Source organism: Panthera uncia, chromosome F2 (genome assembly GCF_023721935.1).
Source record: "Panthera uncia isolate 11264 chromosome F2, Puncia_PCG_1.0, whole genome shotgun sequence".
Lineage (NCBI taxonomy): Eukaryota > Metazoa > Chordata > Mammalia > Carnivora > Felidae > Panthera > Panthera uncia.
In genome coordinates, this window is record NC_064812.1 from 74,182,744 (window position 1) to 74,203,081 (window position 20,338).

Sequence of the window (20,338 nt, forward strand, 5' to 3'; positions counted from 1 at the left end):
CCTCCCTCCCACCCCCCATCAACCCTCAGTTTGTTCTCAGTTTTTAACAGTCTCTTATGCTTTGGCTCTCTCCCACTCTAACCTCTTTTTTTTTTTTCTCCTTCCCCTCCCCCATGGGTTTCTGTTAAGTTTCTCAGGATCCACATAAGAGTGAAACCATATGGTATCTGTCTTTCTCTCTATGGCTTATTTCACTTAGCATCACACTCGCCAGTTCCATCCACGTTGCTACATTTCAACCCTTTTGAAATAAGCTTCCAAAGTGGCCTGTGTTTATCAACGGAGCCGGTGAAGGTCTGCTCTCCGCGATGGCTCCTGTCCCTTTTCCTTTTCCTAAGGATATGGGAGGAGGGGGGAGCCGGAAAGGCGGAATCTTAGGAGAAAGCTGTCAAGTATTTGGTTCACCGGGGGGAATTCTTCTGTACCTCGTGACTGCAGAAAATAGTTACTGGTCTTCACAAACGTAAAATGGGAAGAGAAATAAAATCCTCCCTGTTGGCCACAGCTTCACAACGAGGAAAAGAAACAGTGCACTTGACCCTTGAACACAGACTCAGACTGCATGGGTCACTTTTACGTGGTGGTTTTTTTGTTTTGTTTTTTTTTTAAATCAATAAATACAGTATACTACTGTCAATGTATTCTTATGATTCTTAAATTTTTTTAATGTTTATTTTTGAGACAGGGTGTGAGTGGGGGAGGGGCAGAGAGAGAGGGAGACACAGAATCCGAAGCAGGCTCCAGGCTCTGAGCCATCAGCACAGAGCCGGATGCGGGGCTGGAACCCACCAACCGTGAGATCATGCCCTGAGCCAAAGTCAGACGCTCAACCGACCGGGCCACCCAGGCGCCCCGCTCCTTATGATTTTAATAACTTGTTTCTCTTTAGCTTATTTTACTGTCATACAGGGTGTAATATATGTAATATACAAAATACGTGTTAATTGACTTTATGTTATCATAAGTCTTCCATACAGTAGTTACCTCCAGGGGGGAGTCAAAAGTTATATACAGATTTTCAAGTGAGTGTGGGGTCAGGGCCCCTAACTCCTGTGTTGTCCAAGGGGCAACTGTACTTTAGAAGGTGTAGGACCTAGAAAAATGATCGCTCACTCAGTTCAGCAAATTCTCCGTGGCAGTGCTTTCCAGAACTCATCAGAGCCCCCAAGACACCTGCTGATCATCCTGAGCTCTGCTCCTTAATTACTGATATCCAAGAGAAGGACCCAAAAATCTACAGATTTTAAACAAGGGCTCAAGGTGAGTCTTAATGATAAGGCAAGTGCATGAAACCCTGTAACATACCCTGACTTCCATACAAATAAAAGAATCAAACAGTTAGGAAAAGATGAAACTTCTCAAAGATAATCCACAACAAGACTAGCACTGCAGGCAGATAAATAGCCACTCTGGGGCCTTTTGCTCTTATTCTGAGTGAGGCAAAGCGTTAACTAGAGGCCAAGGGGAGGAGGACGTTGGTCTGATTCACGTTTCCAAAGCAGCGCTCGGGCTACGGTGTTACAAACAGGCGCTGAAGGAAGCAAAAGCTAAAGCACAAGCCTAATTAGGCAGCTACTGAGTAATTTGGTTTGAGAGAGAGCGTAGGACTTGGGTTTGAGTGACAGCGGCGGGGGAGTGAGGAACGGGAGTCTGTCTGTTTTAGAGGCAGAATCACCCGATTTGCGGAAGGACTGGACACGCGGTGTAAGAGAAGGAGGGTCAATAACGACTTCAGGGGTTGGGGCCTGACCACTAGAAGGATGGAGATCCCACCACCCGAAGGGGAGGAAGCTATGGGTGGATGGGCAGGCTCTGGAGGGGGAAGGACAGGAGCTCAGTTCGGGAATTGTTGACTTTGACATACCTGATGCACATCCACGGGGAGGTGCTGAGTAAGCCGTTAGCTCAGGGAGGCAGATCAAGCTAGGCACATAAACTTCAGAGGGGTCACAGTACAGACAGCTGTGCTGGGTCACATAGCATCCCCCCTCAGAGACATGACCACCTGGACCCTCGGGATGTGACTTATTTGGAAATGGAGTCCTTGCAGTTTTAATTAGTTGAGGATCTCGCTAGGGAGGCATATCCTGGGTTTAGGGCAGATCCTGAATCCAACGACCAGTGTCTTTATAAGGGGGCGGCAGAGGGGATTTGAGACACAGATGCGGAGGAGAAGGCCTGTGAAGAAGGAGACAGAGTGGAGCACCGTGGCCACAAGCTAGGGAGCACCAGGAGGTGGGACAGGCAAGGAAGTGTTCTCCCCTAGAGCCTTCAGAGGGGACACAGCCAGGCCGACATCTTTGTGCAGGACTTCTGGCCCCCGGAACTGTGAGAGAATAAATCCCTGTTGTTTTAGGCCACCCAGGGGGTAGGAATTTGTTGTGGCACCTCTAGGAAAGTAATACAACACTTTCAATGGGATCACTTGGGAGGTCAATATGGGGAAAGAAAGAGGAGGTCCAAGGACTGAGCTCTGGGCCCCTCCGATGTTTACATTTTGGGAGATGAGGAAGAAATGGCCAGGGAGAATGGCATCCCAGCATGTCTGGGAGCAGAGAGGGACCGGCTGCTCCAACCACTGCTGCTGGGCCACCAGAGAAGGGGCAGAGGGACGACGCCCTGGGACTCAGTGTGGTGGGGACCATCCAAGGCTTGCCAGGACCTGTTTGGTCGAATGGTGCCGAGTTCGAGAGCAAGAGGAAAGGAGCTGGGAAAAATGAGGCTAGTCCTTCCAGGGCTTTTGATCTTACAAAACAAGAGAGGAGAAACACGGAGGTGGGGGTAGCTGGAGAGAGACATGGAAGAAAGGGAGACCTTTATTCTAATTCCTTTGAGAATGGCAGAGAAAGGAGGGGAAAACGCCAAGGCAGAATTTCTAGAACAATGTCTTGAAAAAGCAAGAGGGGATGGGACCTGGTGAATGATGCAGGAGGGATGGAGTAGAATGGGGGGCTTTCTGCGATGGCGAAAGAGACAGCAAGGAAATCCACTGAGAGAGAGAAGGGGAAGGAGGAGTTAGGTTCGGGGGCAGAGGAGAAGGTGCGAGTCAGCCGTCTGGGAACGTGAGGAGTGTAGGCACCTCCATACTGGCCTTGAATTGCAAGCGGGAAGAGCCACCGTGTTGACTTACTTGGATGTGAATTAAAAATTAAAAAAAGAAAAAAGTGCCAAGAGCCAGTGCCGGTGGCAGCAGGGGGAGACGGGGGGCAAAACGAGTAAAGAGCTGGACTTAAAGCACGTGTGACAAACGGAGAGGCACAAGGGAGTCTTGCAGAGGCCCGGTGAGGACAGAAGAGACACACGAGGTGGGGGCGAGGGAGGCGTGGCAACAGGCAGAGGGTTCCATGGGCGGGAAGTGGCGGGAAGGGGTACAACTGTTGGAGGCGGGAGTCCCAGGGGGTGGGCCAGGCACATGGGGGTCGGAGGGGACTTGTGGAGGGGTGGAGCCATGGGTCATCCCCAGGGAATGTGGGGCAGTGGAGAAGAGAGGACAGAGTCCTAGAAGAGGAAAACTCAAGAGGCAGGGAGGCCTGAGTCTGAAGGTCGACCTGCGTGGGTCCCTGCGAACAAGGGCAGGGTCTCCTGGGGCTGGAGGGAGAAAGTGTGAACCCGAGCCGAAGTGTGGCAGTGACAAGCGTCCAGGGATCCGGGGACGACTACACGGAGGGCGGTGGACCTCAGAGCTGGAGGTGGTTGGGGGGGGGGGGGGGGGGGGCTGTCAGGGAGAAGGAAGGTATGGATCTTCTGTGGGTAAAAGGTAGGAATATCATCTTCATAGTCAGTTCTGTAACCTCGTGCGTTGACCAATTATGTTCTACACATGAGGAGATGTAGATAAAATAATTAACAGGACCTGGAAATCCTGACGTTTAAAAAAAATTTTTTTTTAATTTATTTTTGAGAGAGAGAGAGAGAGAGAGAGAGAGAGAGAGAGAGAATGAATATGGGGGAGGGGCAGAGAGAGAGGGAGACCCAGAATCCGAAGCAGGCTCCAGGCTCCGAGCTGTCAGCACAGAGCCCAACCCAGGGCTCGAACCCACAGACTGTGAGATCATGACCTGAGCAGAAGTCAGATGTTTATTAACCCACTTAGCCACCCGGGTGCCCCATTTTTATTTATTTTTGCGAGACAGAGAGCGTGAGCAGGGGAGGGGCAGGGAGAGAGAGGGAGAGAGAGAATCCCAAGCAGGCTCTGCACTGTCAGCATGGAGCCTGATGCAGGGCTTGAATTCACAAACCAGGAGGCTGCGACCTGAGCTGAAACCAAGAGTCTGACGCTTAACTGACTGAGCCACCCAGGCGCCCCGGAAATCCTGACATTCGAAGAAGAATCAGCCAGCCACACTGCCACTTGAATTCCAGCATCTCTCGCCCCTGCCTGCTGGTGCAGGTGGGGACACAGGGCTCTCCCAGAACCAGGAAAAGGCCACGCAAGGATCTGAATGACACAGTGGGAGGAAAAACTTGCTTGTATTCCCCTTTCCCCAAATTAAATGCATCCACCACTGGCTTCGGTGTTAAACGTTTCACTTACAATTTCTCGTTCTTCCTGGTGTTCTCGATTCCACAGAGAATGAGAAACAAAGCAGCTCTTTGTCTTTGCATAAAGGCCCAGATACTTGTATCTACTTCCTCCTTCTTCTCTCCCTTGTGTTTAGTTCAACAAAGTAAGTTTTGTGCAGGAAAGTAAACACACTTGGAGGAAGAGGAAGAATAAATGTATCAGGAAAATACTTTATGGCTAAATACACCTGAATAGTGACCCAGCACACATTAAAAGACACATTCTTCTAAACATTCTTTCAGAGCTGCGTGAAGCAGAGAACAAAGAATTTATTGTTTAAAATTTTTTAATGTTTATTTTTGAGAGAGAGAGAGAGAGAGAGAGAGAGAGAGAGAGAGAGAACGCGTGAGCAGGGAAGGGGCAGAGAGGGAGACACAGAATCCGAAGCAGGCTCCAGGCTCCGAGCTGTCAGCACAGAGCCTGACGCGGGGCTGGAACTCATGAGCTGTGAGATCTTGACCCAAGCCTAAGTCAGCTGCTTAATGGACTGAGCCACCCAGGTGCCCCCAAAATTTATTGTTTTAAACTGACTATAGACAGTCCCCACTTTGGTCAGTATAGTCATTCAACAAATATTATTGAGCACATCCTATTTACATGGCATTGTGCTGAGAGCCGGGGATAAAAGGTAGACAAGAATTTACCAAAACGTTCAAACTGCCGTAAATGTTATGAAAGAAAGGAACAGGAGGCCAAGACAGAGAAGAATGGAGTGAGTGGGGGCTTGGGGTGGAATTGTTTTAGGAGGGATGCTTGGGAAAAGTGTCCTTGAGCAGGAGGTGGGGTAAGGCACGGTACAGAAGGGGTGGGTTCCAGGAGTGGGCTTGGGAGAGGCACTCAGTTAGGAAGGAGCCGGTTGGGGGGGTGAGGGCGGCAGATTTTACAAATGTGGTGGGAATGCACTGAAGGAGCTAAGCGGGGATGCACAATCATCCTATTGGTGAGATACCTCGAGCGGTCAACTTCACCGAGGCACAGAATCGGAAGGTGGTTGCCAGGGGCTGGGGAGAGAAGGCAGTGAGGGGTTAGTGTTCAATGGGTGGGCACTTTCAGCGTGAGAAGATGAGAAGGTTCTGGAGATGGACGCCGGGAACAGTCGCATAACAGCGTGAACGTACGTCAGGCACGAACTGCACACTTGAAAAGGATTCAGAAGGCGGGCGCCTGGGTGGCTCAGTCGGTTAAGCATCCAACTTCGGCTCAGGTCATGATCACGCGGTTCATGAGTTCGAGCCCCGCGTCGGGCTCTGTGCCGACAGTGCGGAGCCTGCTTTGGATCCTCGGTCTCCCTCTCTCTCTGCCCCTCCCTGCCTCGCTCCCATGCATGCTCTCTGTCTTTCAAAAATAAGTAAGCATTAAAAAAAATTTCTAATGGCAAAAATTTTATGATTCGTATATTTGTCCACAATAAAAAAAAAAAATGCACAAACACATTTATCCAACTGGCTCTGCCTACTCTGTGCAGCTTGGGAAGAGGAAGCCAAAGAAATAGGAGAGAGAGAGACCTTGAGAACAGGATTGCCAGGTAAAACACAAAGAGAATGCTGCTGCTAAAACATTATTCCTTGTTGGGGCGCCTGGGTGGCCCAGTCGGTTAAGCCTCCGACTTCGGCTCAGGTCCTGATCTCATGGTTTGTGGGTTCGAGCCCTGCGTCGGGCTCTGTGCTGACAGCTCGGAGCCTGGAGCCTGCTTCGGATTCTGTGTCTCCCTCTCTTTCTGCCCCTCCTCTGCTTGTGCTCTGTCTCTCTCAAAAATAAGTAAACATTTAAAAAAATAAAAATGGTATTTTACAGAAAAAAACCAATATGAACTTGCTTTTGAAAATGAGGACCAAATAATTGCATTTAAGTTATGACAGGAATAAGTTGTTTCCAGGGTGTGGGCTGGGGAACGGCGGGGGAGGACCCACAGGGAAGATGAGGTGGTGAAGACAAGCCAGCCGGGTTTAGAGACTTAGCTGTGCCAACGAAGGAAAGGATCCGAGGAGCTGGGAACAGAGGAGGTGAGCCAGGGACAGAGAGGGGCAATGAGGCCAGGCATGTGGCTTCTGCCTAAACCACCACACTGACAGGGTCTAGCCGAGTTCTCCGAGGACTTCCTTGTTTAAAAATCCCAATGGCCAAATCGCCCCTCCTCCTTACAGGGCTGTCTCCCAGATGGGTGCTCCTGGTGTCCCCAGGCTGGCCTCCATCCTTGTCGCTCTCAGCCCTTTCCCTGGGGCTCTGCCCCAGGCTGTCCTCCGCCCCCCCCCCCCCCAACGCACACGCACAGGTGCTCTCTGGATAGTCAATCAAAGTCCCATTGAAAATCATCAGATCGGCCAGCCTCCCAGGACACTTCTTGAGCTCCTCTGGCTGCAGGGACAGCAAGTGCCTCGAGGGCATGCGTGGGTGTGTGTGCAGGCACAAATACTACTACAGTAAATACAAACGGCACCCACTGACACCCAAGGGCCAAGCAAAATGGAAAGGGTAGACCTGTACCTCCTGCGCGAACTTTTGCTGAGTATAAATGTTTTTTGTCTTTCTCAAATACGTCTTTTCAGTCACCCACCAAACAGTTACCTGTTCCTTCTCTGTAACTCGAGAGTGGGCGATACTCCCAGGCTGGCTCTCTCAGCTCTGTGTCCCCTGTCCCATTCTTTCCACACATTCTATTTGCACCAGCCCCGTGTCCTTATGCACCAAATTCTCTCAAAGACTCCTTCCTAGATCCAGCCCCTTTCAGGCTAGCAGGGCTAACCCTGGCTCTTCGGGTCACCTCCTCCAGGCAGCCTACCTTTTCCCGAGACCTCGCCCACTGGTCTGACAGCAGCCTGCGGCGCCCGTCCCAGAAAGGCCTCGCCATATTCCTATTTGCACCCCTGTTGTGCGGTGCCCTCCACTGCTGTTACTTCTCTGCCAGGCTGCTCTCTGTACGTGTTTGTGGCCGAAGAAGAGGGAGGTTTCCCAAGGGGGTGGCGGAAACACGGGGAGCGTAAGCCAAGGGCTTCAGACAAAGACCGATTGGAATGCGCACTCTGCTGCTCCTTTCCGAGTGCTCCCGTCTCCGCTTCTGAATTGTGGGCAGCCGCTCACAAACTGCGTCCACCTCTAAACGGCTTCAATTTAATGCTGGCCTTGCACTCCATGAGGAGTCCCTAGACGGGAAATTATCCCGTGGCTTACACTAGCACTGACCAGAAGTTGCCGCCCCTGGACAAAATACTACCGAGATACGAGGCAGATCTGGCAGGCAGACCAGAGGGACAGCTTCCTCCCCTTTACATGAGCTTAAAGCCTCTTCCTGCTGCTACAAAGTTTTGCCATCAAAATTAAAACAAGAGTAACAGCTAGTTCGTGGCCCCTCTGCTTAAATACGCTAAACATCCCTGCCCACCCCCCCCCCCACCAAAGTGGGGAAAAAGAGTTCCCATTTTACACTATTTTTAAATGACAGTTTCCCATTCTTCAGACGGAAGAACTTTTTCAGACGGAAACTGCATAGGGTCCAGTTTTGCAATTCTGACAGTCACTCTGGTTTCATGTGTCCATTCTGTAAGTTTTCACAGCCAAAGTTCAAGTCTCGGGCCCAAAGCTCACTGTGCAAAACACCTTCCTCTGATACGTTCATATTCCTTTCTTTAGAGCAAGGTCAAAATCTTGTATCTGTGTCCTCCGAATACGCGCAAAATCATTACTTAGACTTTCAGGTGACGGTTCACATAGATATTCGCGGTAGATTTTCTTAGACAGTCGTGGAATTTTAGCGCTGGGGCATCAGGATGCGGGAAACCTAATCTGTGCCTCTCACTTTGCAGATGAGGGCCCGGCCTGTGAAAGGATTTTCCCCAGGCAGGGCCAGGTTTCCCAGCCCTCGGCTCCATGCCTTCTCTGTTGGCATCACCAAGAGTGCCATCTGCAAAATGAGTGATGTTTCTCGTATTCTGAACAAAGAGTTAACCACCATCTCTAGATTTTATGCTGGGATTTACAGTCCAAACCCTGGCTCCTTAGTTTTTCGTTTGGAGAGAAAGGGTGGGGGGGAGGAGCAAATGAGGGGCAGAGAGAGAGTGAGAGGGAGAGAGAGACCAAGGCTACTTAGTAATAATGCACGCTGAGTCACTACCACGCCCCATCAGCCAGCACAGCCTGCGGCACGGAATAAAGAATTGGCAACACGGGGCCTCGATCTAGAGTCGTGCGTGAGAAGTGAGACCAAATGTGGAGTGGAGAGGGGATCTGGCCTCAGGGGTGCAGTGCAAACCACGTCTGTGACCCGCGGTCTCCCCTCGCCGCTGAATCTGATTCAACATGTCCACTGGAATCCTTCCTCCAGTCTGAGTAAATGAAATGTGATGACACTATCCATCGAGGGTTGATTAATGACGGTTTGGAAAACAGAGGAGTTGTTTCATTCCCTTGCGCTGGGGGAAGGGGAGGGAAGGCTGGCGGTGAGTGGCAGAATGAGAGCCTAACTTATCTTTTAGGCTCTTTACGAAGAGGTAGAGCGAGGAGACACGTTACCTGACGGTATGGACAGACACGGTAGAAACTTCAGAAGCTCCCCTCCAGGCACCGCAGACCTCATTTTACCACCAAGAGACTGGTGGGTCCCGGGTTATTGCTACGGATTCCCAGTCTATGCCTTGTTTTCTGAGGCAGCAGATCCTATGATGAGGGGGGACTCAAAAAAGCTCTGATGGCAAAAGGCCTTCCCACTCAAAAAGGTTGAGAACGACACGGACAGATTTCCTGCCTTCCTCAGTCTACCAATTTCCAATATAGAACGCAGCTTAAACGTAACATAGAGGGCAAAATATATTTAAGCACAATCACTATGTGATAAAACTATAATCTATGATAATAGAGATTGCGGGGCGGGGCGGAGGGAAGAAAGCCAGGTATCATTAATTCTGATAAACAACAGCCATCCAGTGGGTAAAGATGAGGCTCGGCACAGTGTGGGGTACAAAACAATCCTAGGGCGACTCTGATCTTGGCGTCCGAGCGTGAGATGGTGCAGAGGAAAGAGCAAGTTATCTCGAGTCAGAAGACCCAGGACAGAGTCCAGCACTTCCAGCCACTGGCTCTGTAACCTTAGACAAAGCCAAGGTCACCTCCTCATTCGTGACATGTGGTAACTACCGATAAAAATGCCTTCAAGATAGTTGGGCTCAAATCAGATAAGGGACATAGAGGTGCTTTATCAAATGGAAAGAGTTAAAGAAACGTTACTTGTGGCCATTATTGGAACCGAAGCCTTGACTTTTCTATTTTTATTGCACAACTGTCCATTTCAGTTTTCCTAACTTCTGTACTTCAGTGATGTTGCCACCGAAGAACTAGGAATGCTTTGGTTCATCTGACCTGAATTACAAGGTGATCTCTGACCTCCATCTTGCAACTGTGAATCTCCTGCTTCTCCCCCCTCCCCCCAACTCCTTTGTACAAGTCTTCAATTCCATTTCCGCTTCCGTTGCAGGGAATCCCCACAGATTTCAACCCCCTGGCTTTTCAAGTTCATTTTTCTTCTCTTCCAGGAGGCAAAGGCTGGAAGGGGGGATTTTCTGATTTTAGCACAGAGTGTACAACATCGCTTCCTTTCCTACAAGAAAAACACTGCTGGAGCTGCCTTCGTTGAGATTTCTTCCTCTCCACTAAATGCAGAGGAAGGCCAGTGAGCTAAGAGATGGGTTGCACAAGGTGAATTACACTTGGGCTCGCAAGAGCTTTTTAGGACTCATCCTGAGACAGGAAGTGATGACATCAGCTCTCACATGAACCGAGAGGATATCATGTGCACTCACCCACTTCCTGTCTCGACTGGCCGAAGGGGAGGTGGCCTAGGGGAAAGTAGAACTTGGGGAAGTAGGTCGCGGGGAGAGGGAAGAAGAGGCTGAGAAGAGGCTGTGAGAAAAGTCCCAGTGTTGTCCCTTATCCCCGCTCCCTCTTCCCTCCGGGGCTGAGATTAAGCAACTGCTTTATTTCTACTCTCAGTCCCTCAGTACCTCTTGTGCTCTTTGATGCTATGATAATGCTAATATGAGAAAGTACAAACTACAGCCTGCTAGTTGTTGAGAGTCCACATGCCAAATGGACTTCCATGATTCTCCTAAAGTCAAGTGGAGGAAGGCACGGAAAGGATCGATTATTAGGTACGGGCACCAACTGTCCCCTATCACCTTGGGCCAGCGTATTTATTACTCTCATCCATTATGGAGAGGCAGCAGAGTTAACTGGTTGCACACGATGGAGAGGAAAAGGAGGAAAACTTCAGAGATGACTTTTTGTATAAAGAGATCACTTCAGACCAGTCACAAAGGGAACTGACGGTGGTCAATTGGTGCATTGACCAATTGGATGGGAAAAGGTTGGATGGTGATTGGGCGGGCTCAACAGAGAGCCGATTTCAGACCGAGACCGAGGCGTGCAGGCCCCCACTGCTTGTTGCCAAGGTTCAGGCCCTTTTCTCACGTTATTGATATCATAACAAGAAAAGTCACAAGCAAACGAAGCAGATAATAATCAAAGGTGGGGCAACATATGGTCAGGGAGGTCCACCTTGAGAGAAGGACTGGGGAAGAGTGTGGGTGAGGTGTGCACCATGAACAAAGATGAACTTGAACTACTGGCACCTCATGAAGATAAAAAGCTCCTGCGCTGCAAAGGAAACAATCAACAAAACTCAAAGGCAACCGACGGAACGGGAAAAGATATTTGCAGATGACATATCAGACAAAGGGCTAGTAGCCAAAATCTATAAAGAACTCACCAAACTCCACACCCGAAAAACAAATAATCCAGTGAAGAAATGGGCAGAAGACATGAATAGACACTTCTCTAAAGAAGACATCCGGATGGCCAACAGGCACATGAAAAGATGCTCAACGTCACTCCTCATCAGGGAAATACAAATCAAAACCACACTCAGATATCGCCTCACGCCGGTCAGAGTGGCCAAAATGAACAAATCAGGAGACTCTAGATGCTGGCGAGGATGTGGAGAAACGGGAACCCTCTTGCACTGTTGGTGGGAAGGCAAACTGGTGCAGTCACTCCGGAAAACAGTGTGGAGGTTCCTCAAAAAATTAAGACTAGATCTACCTTATGACCCAGCAATAGCACTGCTAGGAATTTACCCAAGGGATCCGGGAGTGCTGATGCATAGGGGCACTTGTATCCCAGTGTTTATAGCAGCACTCTCAACAATAGCCAAATTATGGAAAGAGCCTAAATGTCCATCAACTGATGAATGGATAAAGAAATTGTGGCTTATATACACAATGGAATACTACGTGGCAATGAGAAAAAATGAAATATGGCCCTTTGTAGCAACGTGGATGGAACTGGAGAGTGTTACGCTAAGTGAAATAAGTCATACAGAGAAAGACAGATACCATATGTTTTCCTCTTATGTGGATCCTGAGAAACTTAACAGAAGTCCATGGGGGAGGGGAAGGGAAAAAAAAAAAAAAGTTAGAGAGGGAGGGAGCCAAACCATAAGAAACTCTTAAAAACTGAGAACAAACTGAGGGTTGATGAGGGGGGGGGGGGAGGGGAAAGTGGGTGATGGGCATCGAGGAGGGCACCTGTTGGGATGAGCACTGGGTGTTGTATGGAAACCAATTTGACAATAAATTTCATATTAAAAATAAATAAATAGAATAAAATAAAGTAAAATAAAACTCAGAGAACTTAAAAAAAAAAAAAGATGAACTCAAAATGAAATTGTATTTGGTGAATGAATTTTGTGCTGAACCACATGCTTTGCGACAACCCCGGGCGCTGCTGACCCGCTGACTCTCTCACTGACACTTAACTCCCCAGGCACTTAAATTAGATGTCCCACCAGTTCTACCCAGTAGTCACTGGCTGGGAAAGCAACTCTGGGCAGGGGGAACAAGAGCTCATCCAGCAGGAGCTGGATTTGCAAAACTCCTTTGGTGGTGGCCCCTCCTCTCATGAGGGGTGGGGTGAGGGGCGGGGGGAAGGGCTCAGCCCTATCCCAGTTGACCGAGGAGTCAACTGAAGCCACCTGGAACCTACGATTTGAAAGTCACGGTCAATGCCAGGCTCTGAGATAATCTTCCTTGCAAACGACAAAGCTTTAGAAAGCACCTTTCTCCCCCAACTCATTTGTAAGCTAGAAAAACGTACCTTTTTTAGTAATAGTAGTAATTTACCAAATTAAAGAATAGGTACAGAGACCCTGAGTCTCTTAAAGCTTTAACTACATCAAGATAAAGTTTTATAAGGTAAGCCAAGTAAAATCAAATAAAAAATACTCATGTGATGGGGCGCCTGGGTGGCTCAGGCGGTTAAGCGTCCGACTTCAGCTCAGGTCATGATCTCACAGTTCGTGAGTTCGTGCCCCGGATCAGGCTCTGTGCTGACAGCTCAGAGCCTGGAGCCTGCTTCCGATTCTGTGTCTCCCTCTCTCTCTCTGCCCCTCCCCTGCTCACGCTTTGTCTCTCAAAAATAAATAAACATAAAAAAAAATACTCATGTGACAAAATAAAGTCCTTCTCCAGGTACAGTACACACCCTGACGTGCATAATTTCTCTATAACTGTAGACCCTATATTACCCCATAGAACTGTAGGCACAGATCAGACCCTCAGTTGCACTTGAACTATAACTGCTCAGGCCTCCAGGCCAAATGTTCCACTTCTCCATATCCCTGTCAGCAACCTTCCCCCTCTGAGAAGCAGGTGCAACAAACCTTCACTACACTCAAGTGTCTCTCATCCACTGGGGATGCCTAAATCACTGCCTCCTTTATCTACGTCAAGTATGACACAAGTACATCAACTTCTGCTTTCTCATTTTCTGCCTCCCTGTCTACCTAGCATCTAGAGCCACGTCCATCCGAGTGATCTTTCCTCTTACTGCAGAACAGTGGTTTTCAAACTGTGGTCCTGGAACCCTTGCAGTCCCACAGAGCCTCTCACAGGGGCCAGCGTGCAGAGCTTGAGTGAAGGGTTAAAAAGTCAGGGCTGCTGGACTCTTTCCCTCCCCCAGCTCTACCACAGCGATCTTGCTTCTTTCCACCTTAGACACTGGGGTTCCAGATCACCTTTGAATGTCCTACTCAGATAAGAAATCTACTAAGGCTGTCAAGTTCAGGGAGAGGAGATGGGGCCCGAGCATGAGGACTCCGTCATGCACCTTTACTGGAATGATGGGGACTGTCATCCCCAAGGTGACCTCAGCTTCCCCCAACAGGCTGCGATGTGCCTGTATCCACGCCAGTCCGTGGTGAGATTAGACCGCCAACAACATCACCTTGAAGTAGGAATTAGCATTCCCATTTGACGGGCCGATAAACCAACCCAAAGAGGCAAAGGACTTCCTGGGTGGTTATGGCTATCAAGTCCCGACACACACGAGCCTTCGGATGTTGAACCCCAGCTCTGCCCACAATCCTCTACTGCAGAATACGTATTCTGACGCTCTCTTACTTGGAGTACTTCACCTGCACACTCATTCCTTTGATCTCATCCTCCCCAGAAGGCCTTATCAACTTCCCGACTTAAAGAGGGTCGGAGGGAAGAAACCAGAGAAACGAAGATCAAGAAGGCCACCCTTACCTGAAACTTCTAGAAACCTCCTGTGCTACTTCAGGCTTTATGGCACGTGGCCTTCCCAACATCAACTACCCACGGCCAGGATTCAGAAACAAAACAAGCAAAGTACGGGACGTGCCGACCAGACACAATCAAACTATTAAAAGTCAGCAGCTGGCATCATCCGGACGTGCATTTCCTGGTCACATCGGGCATACTGCTGGGTTTCGGGTGATGTCCCTCTGCCCTTAAATGGCCTTCAGGAAATGTGTGCTTTGCTACCAAACACATTTGCCACTTCTAGGCCAGTACTAGAAATATTACGAATGACTATTTCTTAGAATCCTAAAGACACAGCCAACAAGAAGGACGAGACGGGGGGAGATAAGGAGCTCCCTCTGTTTGCACGAATACGAAGTTTCCGTACCTTAGGTTAGTACCTGAAATACCACCATGCATCACTTAGAATGCGGTGTGCTTATGTCGCGTGGGACTGCATTTCCAAAACGCAGAACAAAGTGACCACTTCAGCTGCGTTTTTCTATAGCTGGTACAGAAGTGAACGGAAGGGCAGACGACACCCCAGCCAGAGCTCGACACACGCACAAATGCCTTCGGTGTGAAACACGCATTACTGTCTTCAGGGAAGCGTGCCCTGGAAGGTCTTTTTCTCAGAACCGCTCCTGGGAAGCATTCAAGGAAAATGCCTTCTCCCGGGAACATCGCGACTCTGATGCAAGGCGGTCTGCGTGAATTTACGGGCACCCTGGGTTTTTAATACTTCACCTGAGCAGAGAAGTCAATGAGCTTTGGAAGCAGGACTTTGCCCCCTTCGTCACTCTTCAGGAAATCCAGCAGACTGCCTGTTGATAGAGAGGAACAAGTCGGCGTAGTTCAAACACACAAGACCAACATCCGAACACAAGTCAATCATTCCTATTAGCGGGGGAACCCACGGAATGACGGCCTTGACAATGCTGTATGGCCACTGTGCCTTTTTCTTGAAGTTGGTCATACCCAGTCCCCTCTAAGCTGCTCCCTTTGACCTGATGGGAAATGTAGTGTGTGGTCCAGGTAAGAAAGGCTGATGGGGGACATGGTTTTTCTGGCTCCGGGTGACCGAGAGCACACGTCTCAGAGCACTTTGCACCTGGCACCACGATACACTTAGTGCAGCTGCCGAATCCTCAGAGCTTCTCGGGGACAGACGTCAGCAAGTCCTCATGACTAACCTGCCTGCAACAGGCACTGGGCTGGGCTCACTCCTATCTGTGTCCGGCAAAAGCACAGAGCTCAGCACAGGCTACAGATGCTCACGAGTGTCTGATGAACATACCGTGCTTTGTACCTAAAAGAAAGTGTGTCGATAACCTCCCCCCCCCACCCGGCTTCCTATGGCATCATCTCTAAAACAAGACCTTCGTGCTCCCCTAGAACTTGAAGTGTCAGCCTTAGGCAAGTTGCTGACCTGTAACGTCTTAGTCCCTGTACAGCGGGCACAGCCTACCAGCTATATTATCAGGGTCCTCGTAAGGACAGATTTAAAGCACGTGCCATGGTGCCTGGCAGGTAGTAAGCGCTCAATAAATGTTCTGCTACCTCACCCACAGCATAGAACAATGGTACTTAGCCCTCAGATTGCTAAGAAGACCAGGCGAGATCACCCGGGGAAGGCAGCAAGGACAATCTGGTATACAGTAAGTACTCAATAAAGGCTAAGCATCGCTATGTGGAGAAACTCCTATTTACAGTTACGATCCTGGATGCTACCAGCTGATTAATTCAACACGTATTTACTGAACTCCTACAAAGTGTCTGATCCTGAGCCTGGTTTCTGGGTGACAGCAACCTAAGCCAAAGGGACTAGGTATTTGGTTTTCGTTTCTAAACAATGTCCTTTTCTGGAAGGACTCAGAGTGAGTAATATTCTTTTTTAACATTTTTTTTTTTTAATTTTTGAGAGAGCAAGACGGAGCACGAGAGTGGGGGAAGGGCAGAGAGAGAGTGGGGGACACAGAACTCAAAGCAGGCTCCAGGCTCTGAGCTGTCAGCACAGAGCCCGACACGGTGCTCGAACTCATGGACTGTGAGATCATGACCTGAGCCAAAGTCGGACACTTAACCGACTGAGTCACCCAGGTGCCCCAGACTGACTAATGTTCTGAAATATTTATATATATTAAATAAGCAAATGTAACGTTCATTTTTCTATTCAGCTACGACATTACACTATAATCTCCATTAAGCGTGAGATGATTGTTAATTCTCTATTATGTATGTTTCTTTCTTTTCTCCCTTCGTTCCTTCTGAAGATTTTTAAAGAACCATTTGGCAGTTTGTTAGTATCTCTAACTGAACAGAGGAAGGATGATAACTCAAACCCTGTTATCTGAAGGTAACATCAGCGGGAGAAAACGTGGTTGCTGGAAACCTCTTCGTTCAGTGATTCTGATGCATAGGAATTTAACTTCCAACAGTTTAAAAAACGTTAACATTTTTGAAACTTAAAAAGTTTTTTTTCAATGTTTATTTATTTTTGAGAGACAGACAGATAGAGTACGAGTAGGGGAGAGGCAGAGAGAGAGAGAGAGAGAGAGAGAGACAGACAGACACAGAAGCCGAAGCAGGCTCCAGGCTCTGAGTTGTCAGCATAGAGCCCAGTGTGCGGCTCGAACTCACGAACTGTGAGATCGTGACCTGAGCAGAAGTCTGACACTTAACTAGCTAAGCCACCCAGGTGCCCCAAAATGTAAGCATTTTAAAGTGACACCCTGAACATTAAAAAATGCTAAAGAGGAAAATGACTCGTTTTAGGATTTTAAGAATTCCCGTTTTAAATATATAACAAAAATACTCCTATTTGAAATAGATTTTTTTTTTTTTGACAAATATTTATTAGGGGCCTACGACGTATTGCGTGCTATTCTTGTGGCTAATATGTATATGAAGACAAATGCAGAGAAGATAGACTATGTATTATTTCTATAATTCAGGTAATATTTTTAACATGTCTCATGAGGTGGTTTGTGAACATGCTCTGCTTTCCCACATTTTCTCGTTTTTCCGTGGTGAGCCTGCTGTCTTAGAATTAAAACTGTTTGAACATTCTTTGAGCATTTAAGCGTTTTGCTTTGGGAGCGTCAAGCCTCTTAAAAGCACGGGGTCGGGGGGACGGGCTCACCCTTGGCCATGTATTCGGTGATGATGTAGATAGGCTCCTCTCTGGTGACCACGGCATACAGCCTCACCAGCTTGTCATGCTGAAGGGTCTTCATGAGGTTGGCCTCCTCCAGGAATGCTTGCACAGACATGGTGCCTGGTTTCAGGGTTTTTACAGCCACTTTGGTACTGTTGTTATAGTAACCTAGAAAGCAAGCAGAAGGGAGGGCAAGTTTTGTGACTTCAGCTTTATATATCAAACTGAAAACCAAAAACTTTATGCAGAGTTCAAAGGAAATTTCGTCCTAGGTTGAAAAAACTTACACAAAACTCTCTACAGAGTTCACACGAGGGAAGGCTGAGTCAAGGGTGTGTGAGAATGTGAGACTTCTCTCTACCATATTTACCAAAGAAATCTAAAATCGTCCCCAAAACCAAAAAGTTTTCATAAAGCATTATTTAAAAAAACAAAAAAATCCTCTATATGCGGGGCACCTGGGTGGCTCAGTTGGCTAAGTGTCCAACTCTTGATTTAGGCTCGGGTCACGATCTCACAGTTTTTCTTGCAGGATCGAGCCCCACATGGGGCTCCGTGCTGAGCGTGGTTACTCACCCATAAACAAGAATGAAATCTTCCCATTTGCAAGGACATGGATGAAGCCAGGAGAGTATACTACTAAGTGGAATAAGCCAGAAGAAGACAAATGCCATATGATCTCACTCATATGTGGAATTTAAGAAACAAAACAAATGAGCACGGGAGAAAACAGAGAAAGAGACAAACCAAGAAATAGACTTTTCACTATAGAGAATAAACTGGTAGTTACCAAAGGGGAAGGGATTGCAGGATGGGTGAAATAGGCGGTAGGGATTAAAGAGCACACTTACCATGATAAAACAATTGTTTTGATTAAAATGTTAAAAAATTTAATATGGAGACTCATTACAAATTTGTTTCAAGGTTCATACATAGGTTTTCAGTGACACAAATGTATTTAATGAATGCAGAAAAGTCGTAGGATACAAAGTTGATATACAGAAATCTGCTGTATTTCTATACACCAATCACGAAGTAGCAGAAAGAGAAATTAGGAAAACCATCCCATTTACGATTGTATCAAAAAGAATAAATATCTGGAATAAATTTAACCAAGGAGACAAAAGATCTGTACCCTGAAAACTATAAAACGCTGATGAAAGAAACTGAAGACGACACGAACGAATGGAAAGATACACCAGGGTCATGGATCAGAAGAATTAATGTTGTTAGAATGTTCCTACTATGCAAAGGAATCCGCAGATTCAACGCAATCCCAATCCAAATGCCAACAGCATTTTTTTACAGAACTAGAACAAATAATCCTAAAATCTGTATGGAACCACAAAAGACCCTGAATAGCCAAAGCAATTTTGAGAAAGAACAAAGCTGGAGGCATCGCAATCCCAGATTTCAAGGTACAGTACAAGGTTACAGTAATCAAAACAGTATGATGTTGGCACAAAAATGGACACATAGATCAATAGAATAGAAGAGAAAGCCCATAAATAAACTCATACTTACATGGTCAATTAATCTATAATAAAGTAGGCAAGAATATACAATGGGGACAAGATAGTTTTTACGATAAATGGGGTTAAGAACATTGGACAGTTACATGCAAAAGAATGAAACTGGACCACTTTCTTATACCATTAACCAAAAAAAAAAAAAAAAAAAAGCCCTTCAAATAGATTAAAGACTTAAATATAAGACCTGAAACTATAAAATTCCTAAAAGAAAACATAGGCAGTCATCTCATGGATATCAGTCTTCACAACATCTTTATGAATATGTCTCCTCAGGCAAGGAAAACAAAAGCAAAACTAAACTACTGGGGCCACACGAAAATAAACTGCTTGTGCACAGCAAAGGACACCAACAAAATGAAAAAACAGCCTACCGAATGGGAGGGGAGATTGACAAATGACACATCTGATAAGGGGTTAATACCCAAATATATAAGGAACTTCTACAACTCAACACCAGAAAAACCAAATAATCTGATTAAAAATGGGCAGGGGACCTGAACAGACATTTTTCCAAAAAAGACTTACAGGTGGTCAACAAACGTATGAAAAGATGTTCAACATCACTAATCATCAGGGAAATGCAAATCAAAGCCCCCAGTGAGACCTCACCTCACACCTGTCAGAATGGATGGTACCAAGAAGACATGAAATAACGAGCATTGGTAACGACGAGGAGAAAAAGGAACCCTCATGCACTGTTGGTAGGAATGCAAACTGGTACAGCCACTGTGGAAAACAGGATGGAGTTTCCTAAAACAAACTGAAAATTGCAATACCATGTGATTCAGGAATTCCACTTTTGGGTATTTGCCCAGTGAAAACGAAAACATTCATTCTAGAAGAAATATGCAACCCTATGTTTATTGCAGCATTATTTACAACAGCTAAGACATGGAAGCAACCTGAGTGCCCACCAGTAGATGAGTGGATAGAGAAGTGATACACACACACCCAATGCAATTTACTCAGCCATAAAAAAGAGTGAGATCTTGCCGTTGGTAATAACACAGATGGGCCTAGAGGGCATTATGCTAAGTAAGTCAGACAGAGAAAGATAAATACCATAGGATTTCACTTGTATGTGGAATCTAAAAAACAAACAAACAAAAAAAAAATGAAAACAAAAAACAACGTAAAATAAATGAACAAACAAAAAAAACCCAAAAACAGACTCAACAGAGAACAAACTGGTGGTTGCCGGAGGGGAAGGGGTGCAGGGATGGGTGTAATAGGTGAAGGGGATGAAGAAGTACAAACTTTCTGTTACAAAGTGAATAAGTCACAGACATGAGAAGTACAGCATAGGGACTCTCGTCAATAATACTGCAATTATGTTACTGTGGTGAACAGTGAGTGATGTACAGAATGGCCAGATCACATTGTTGTACCTCCGAAAGTAATGTAACATTGTGTGCCAAACTTCAATAATAAATGCAAAACACAAACTAGATAAAATGCAAAACAGGTTTCTACACAGATCCTCAGTGACACGACTGTA

General features: G+C 47.1%; 1 protein-coding gene across 5 annotated transcripts in view; it reads right to left on the reverse strand.

Annotated features, from left to right (window-relative positions):
• Positions 1-20,338, reverse strand: part of LYN (LYN proto-oncogene, Src family tyrosine kinase) — a 122,956-nt gene that overhangs the window by 26,470 nt on the left and 76,148 nt on the right. For all 5 annotated transcript variants that reach the window (XM_049633691.1, XM_049633687.1, XM_049633689.1 and 2 more), the window contains exons 9-10: positions 17,294-17,476; positions 14,899-14,975 (exon numbers count right to left, since the gene is read on the reverse strand). In XM_049633691.1, coding sequence (XP_049489648.1) covers positions 14,899-14,975; positions 17,294-17,476 — 260 coding nt within the window. The remainder of the gene's footprint in view (positions 1-14,898; positions 14,976-17,293; positions 17,477-20,338) is intronic.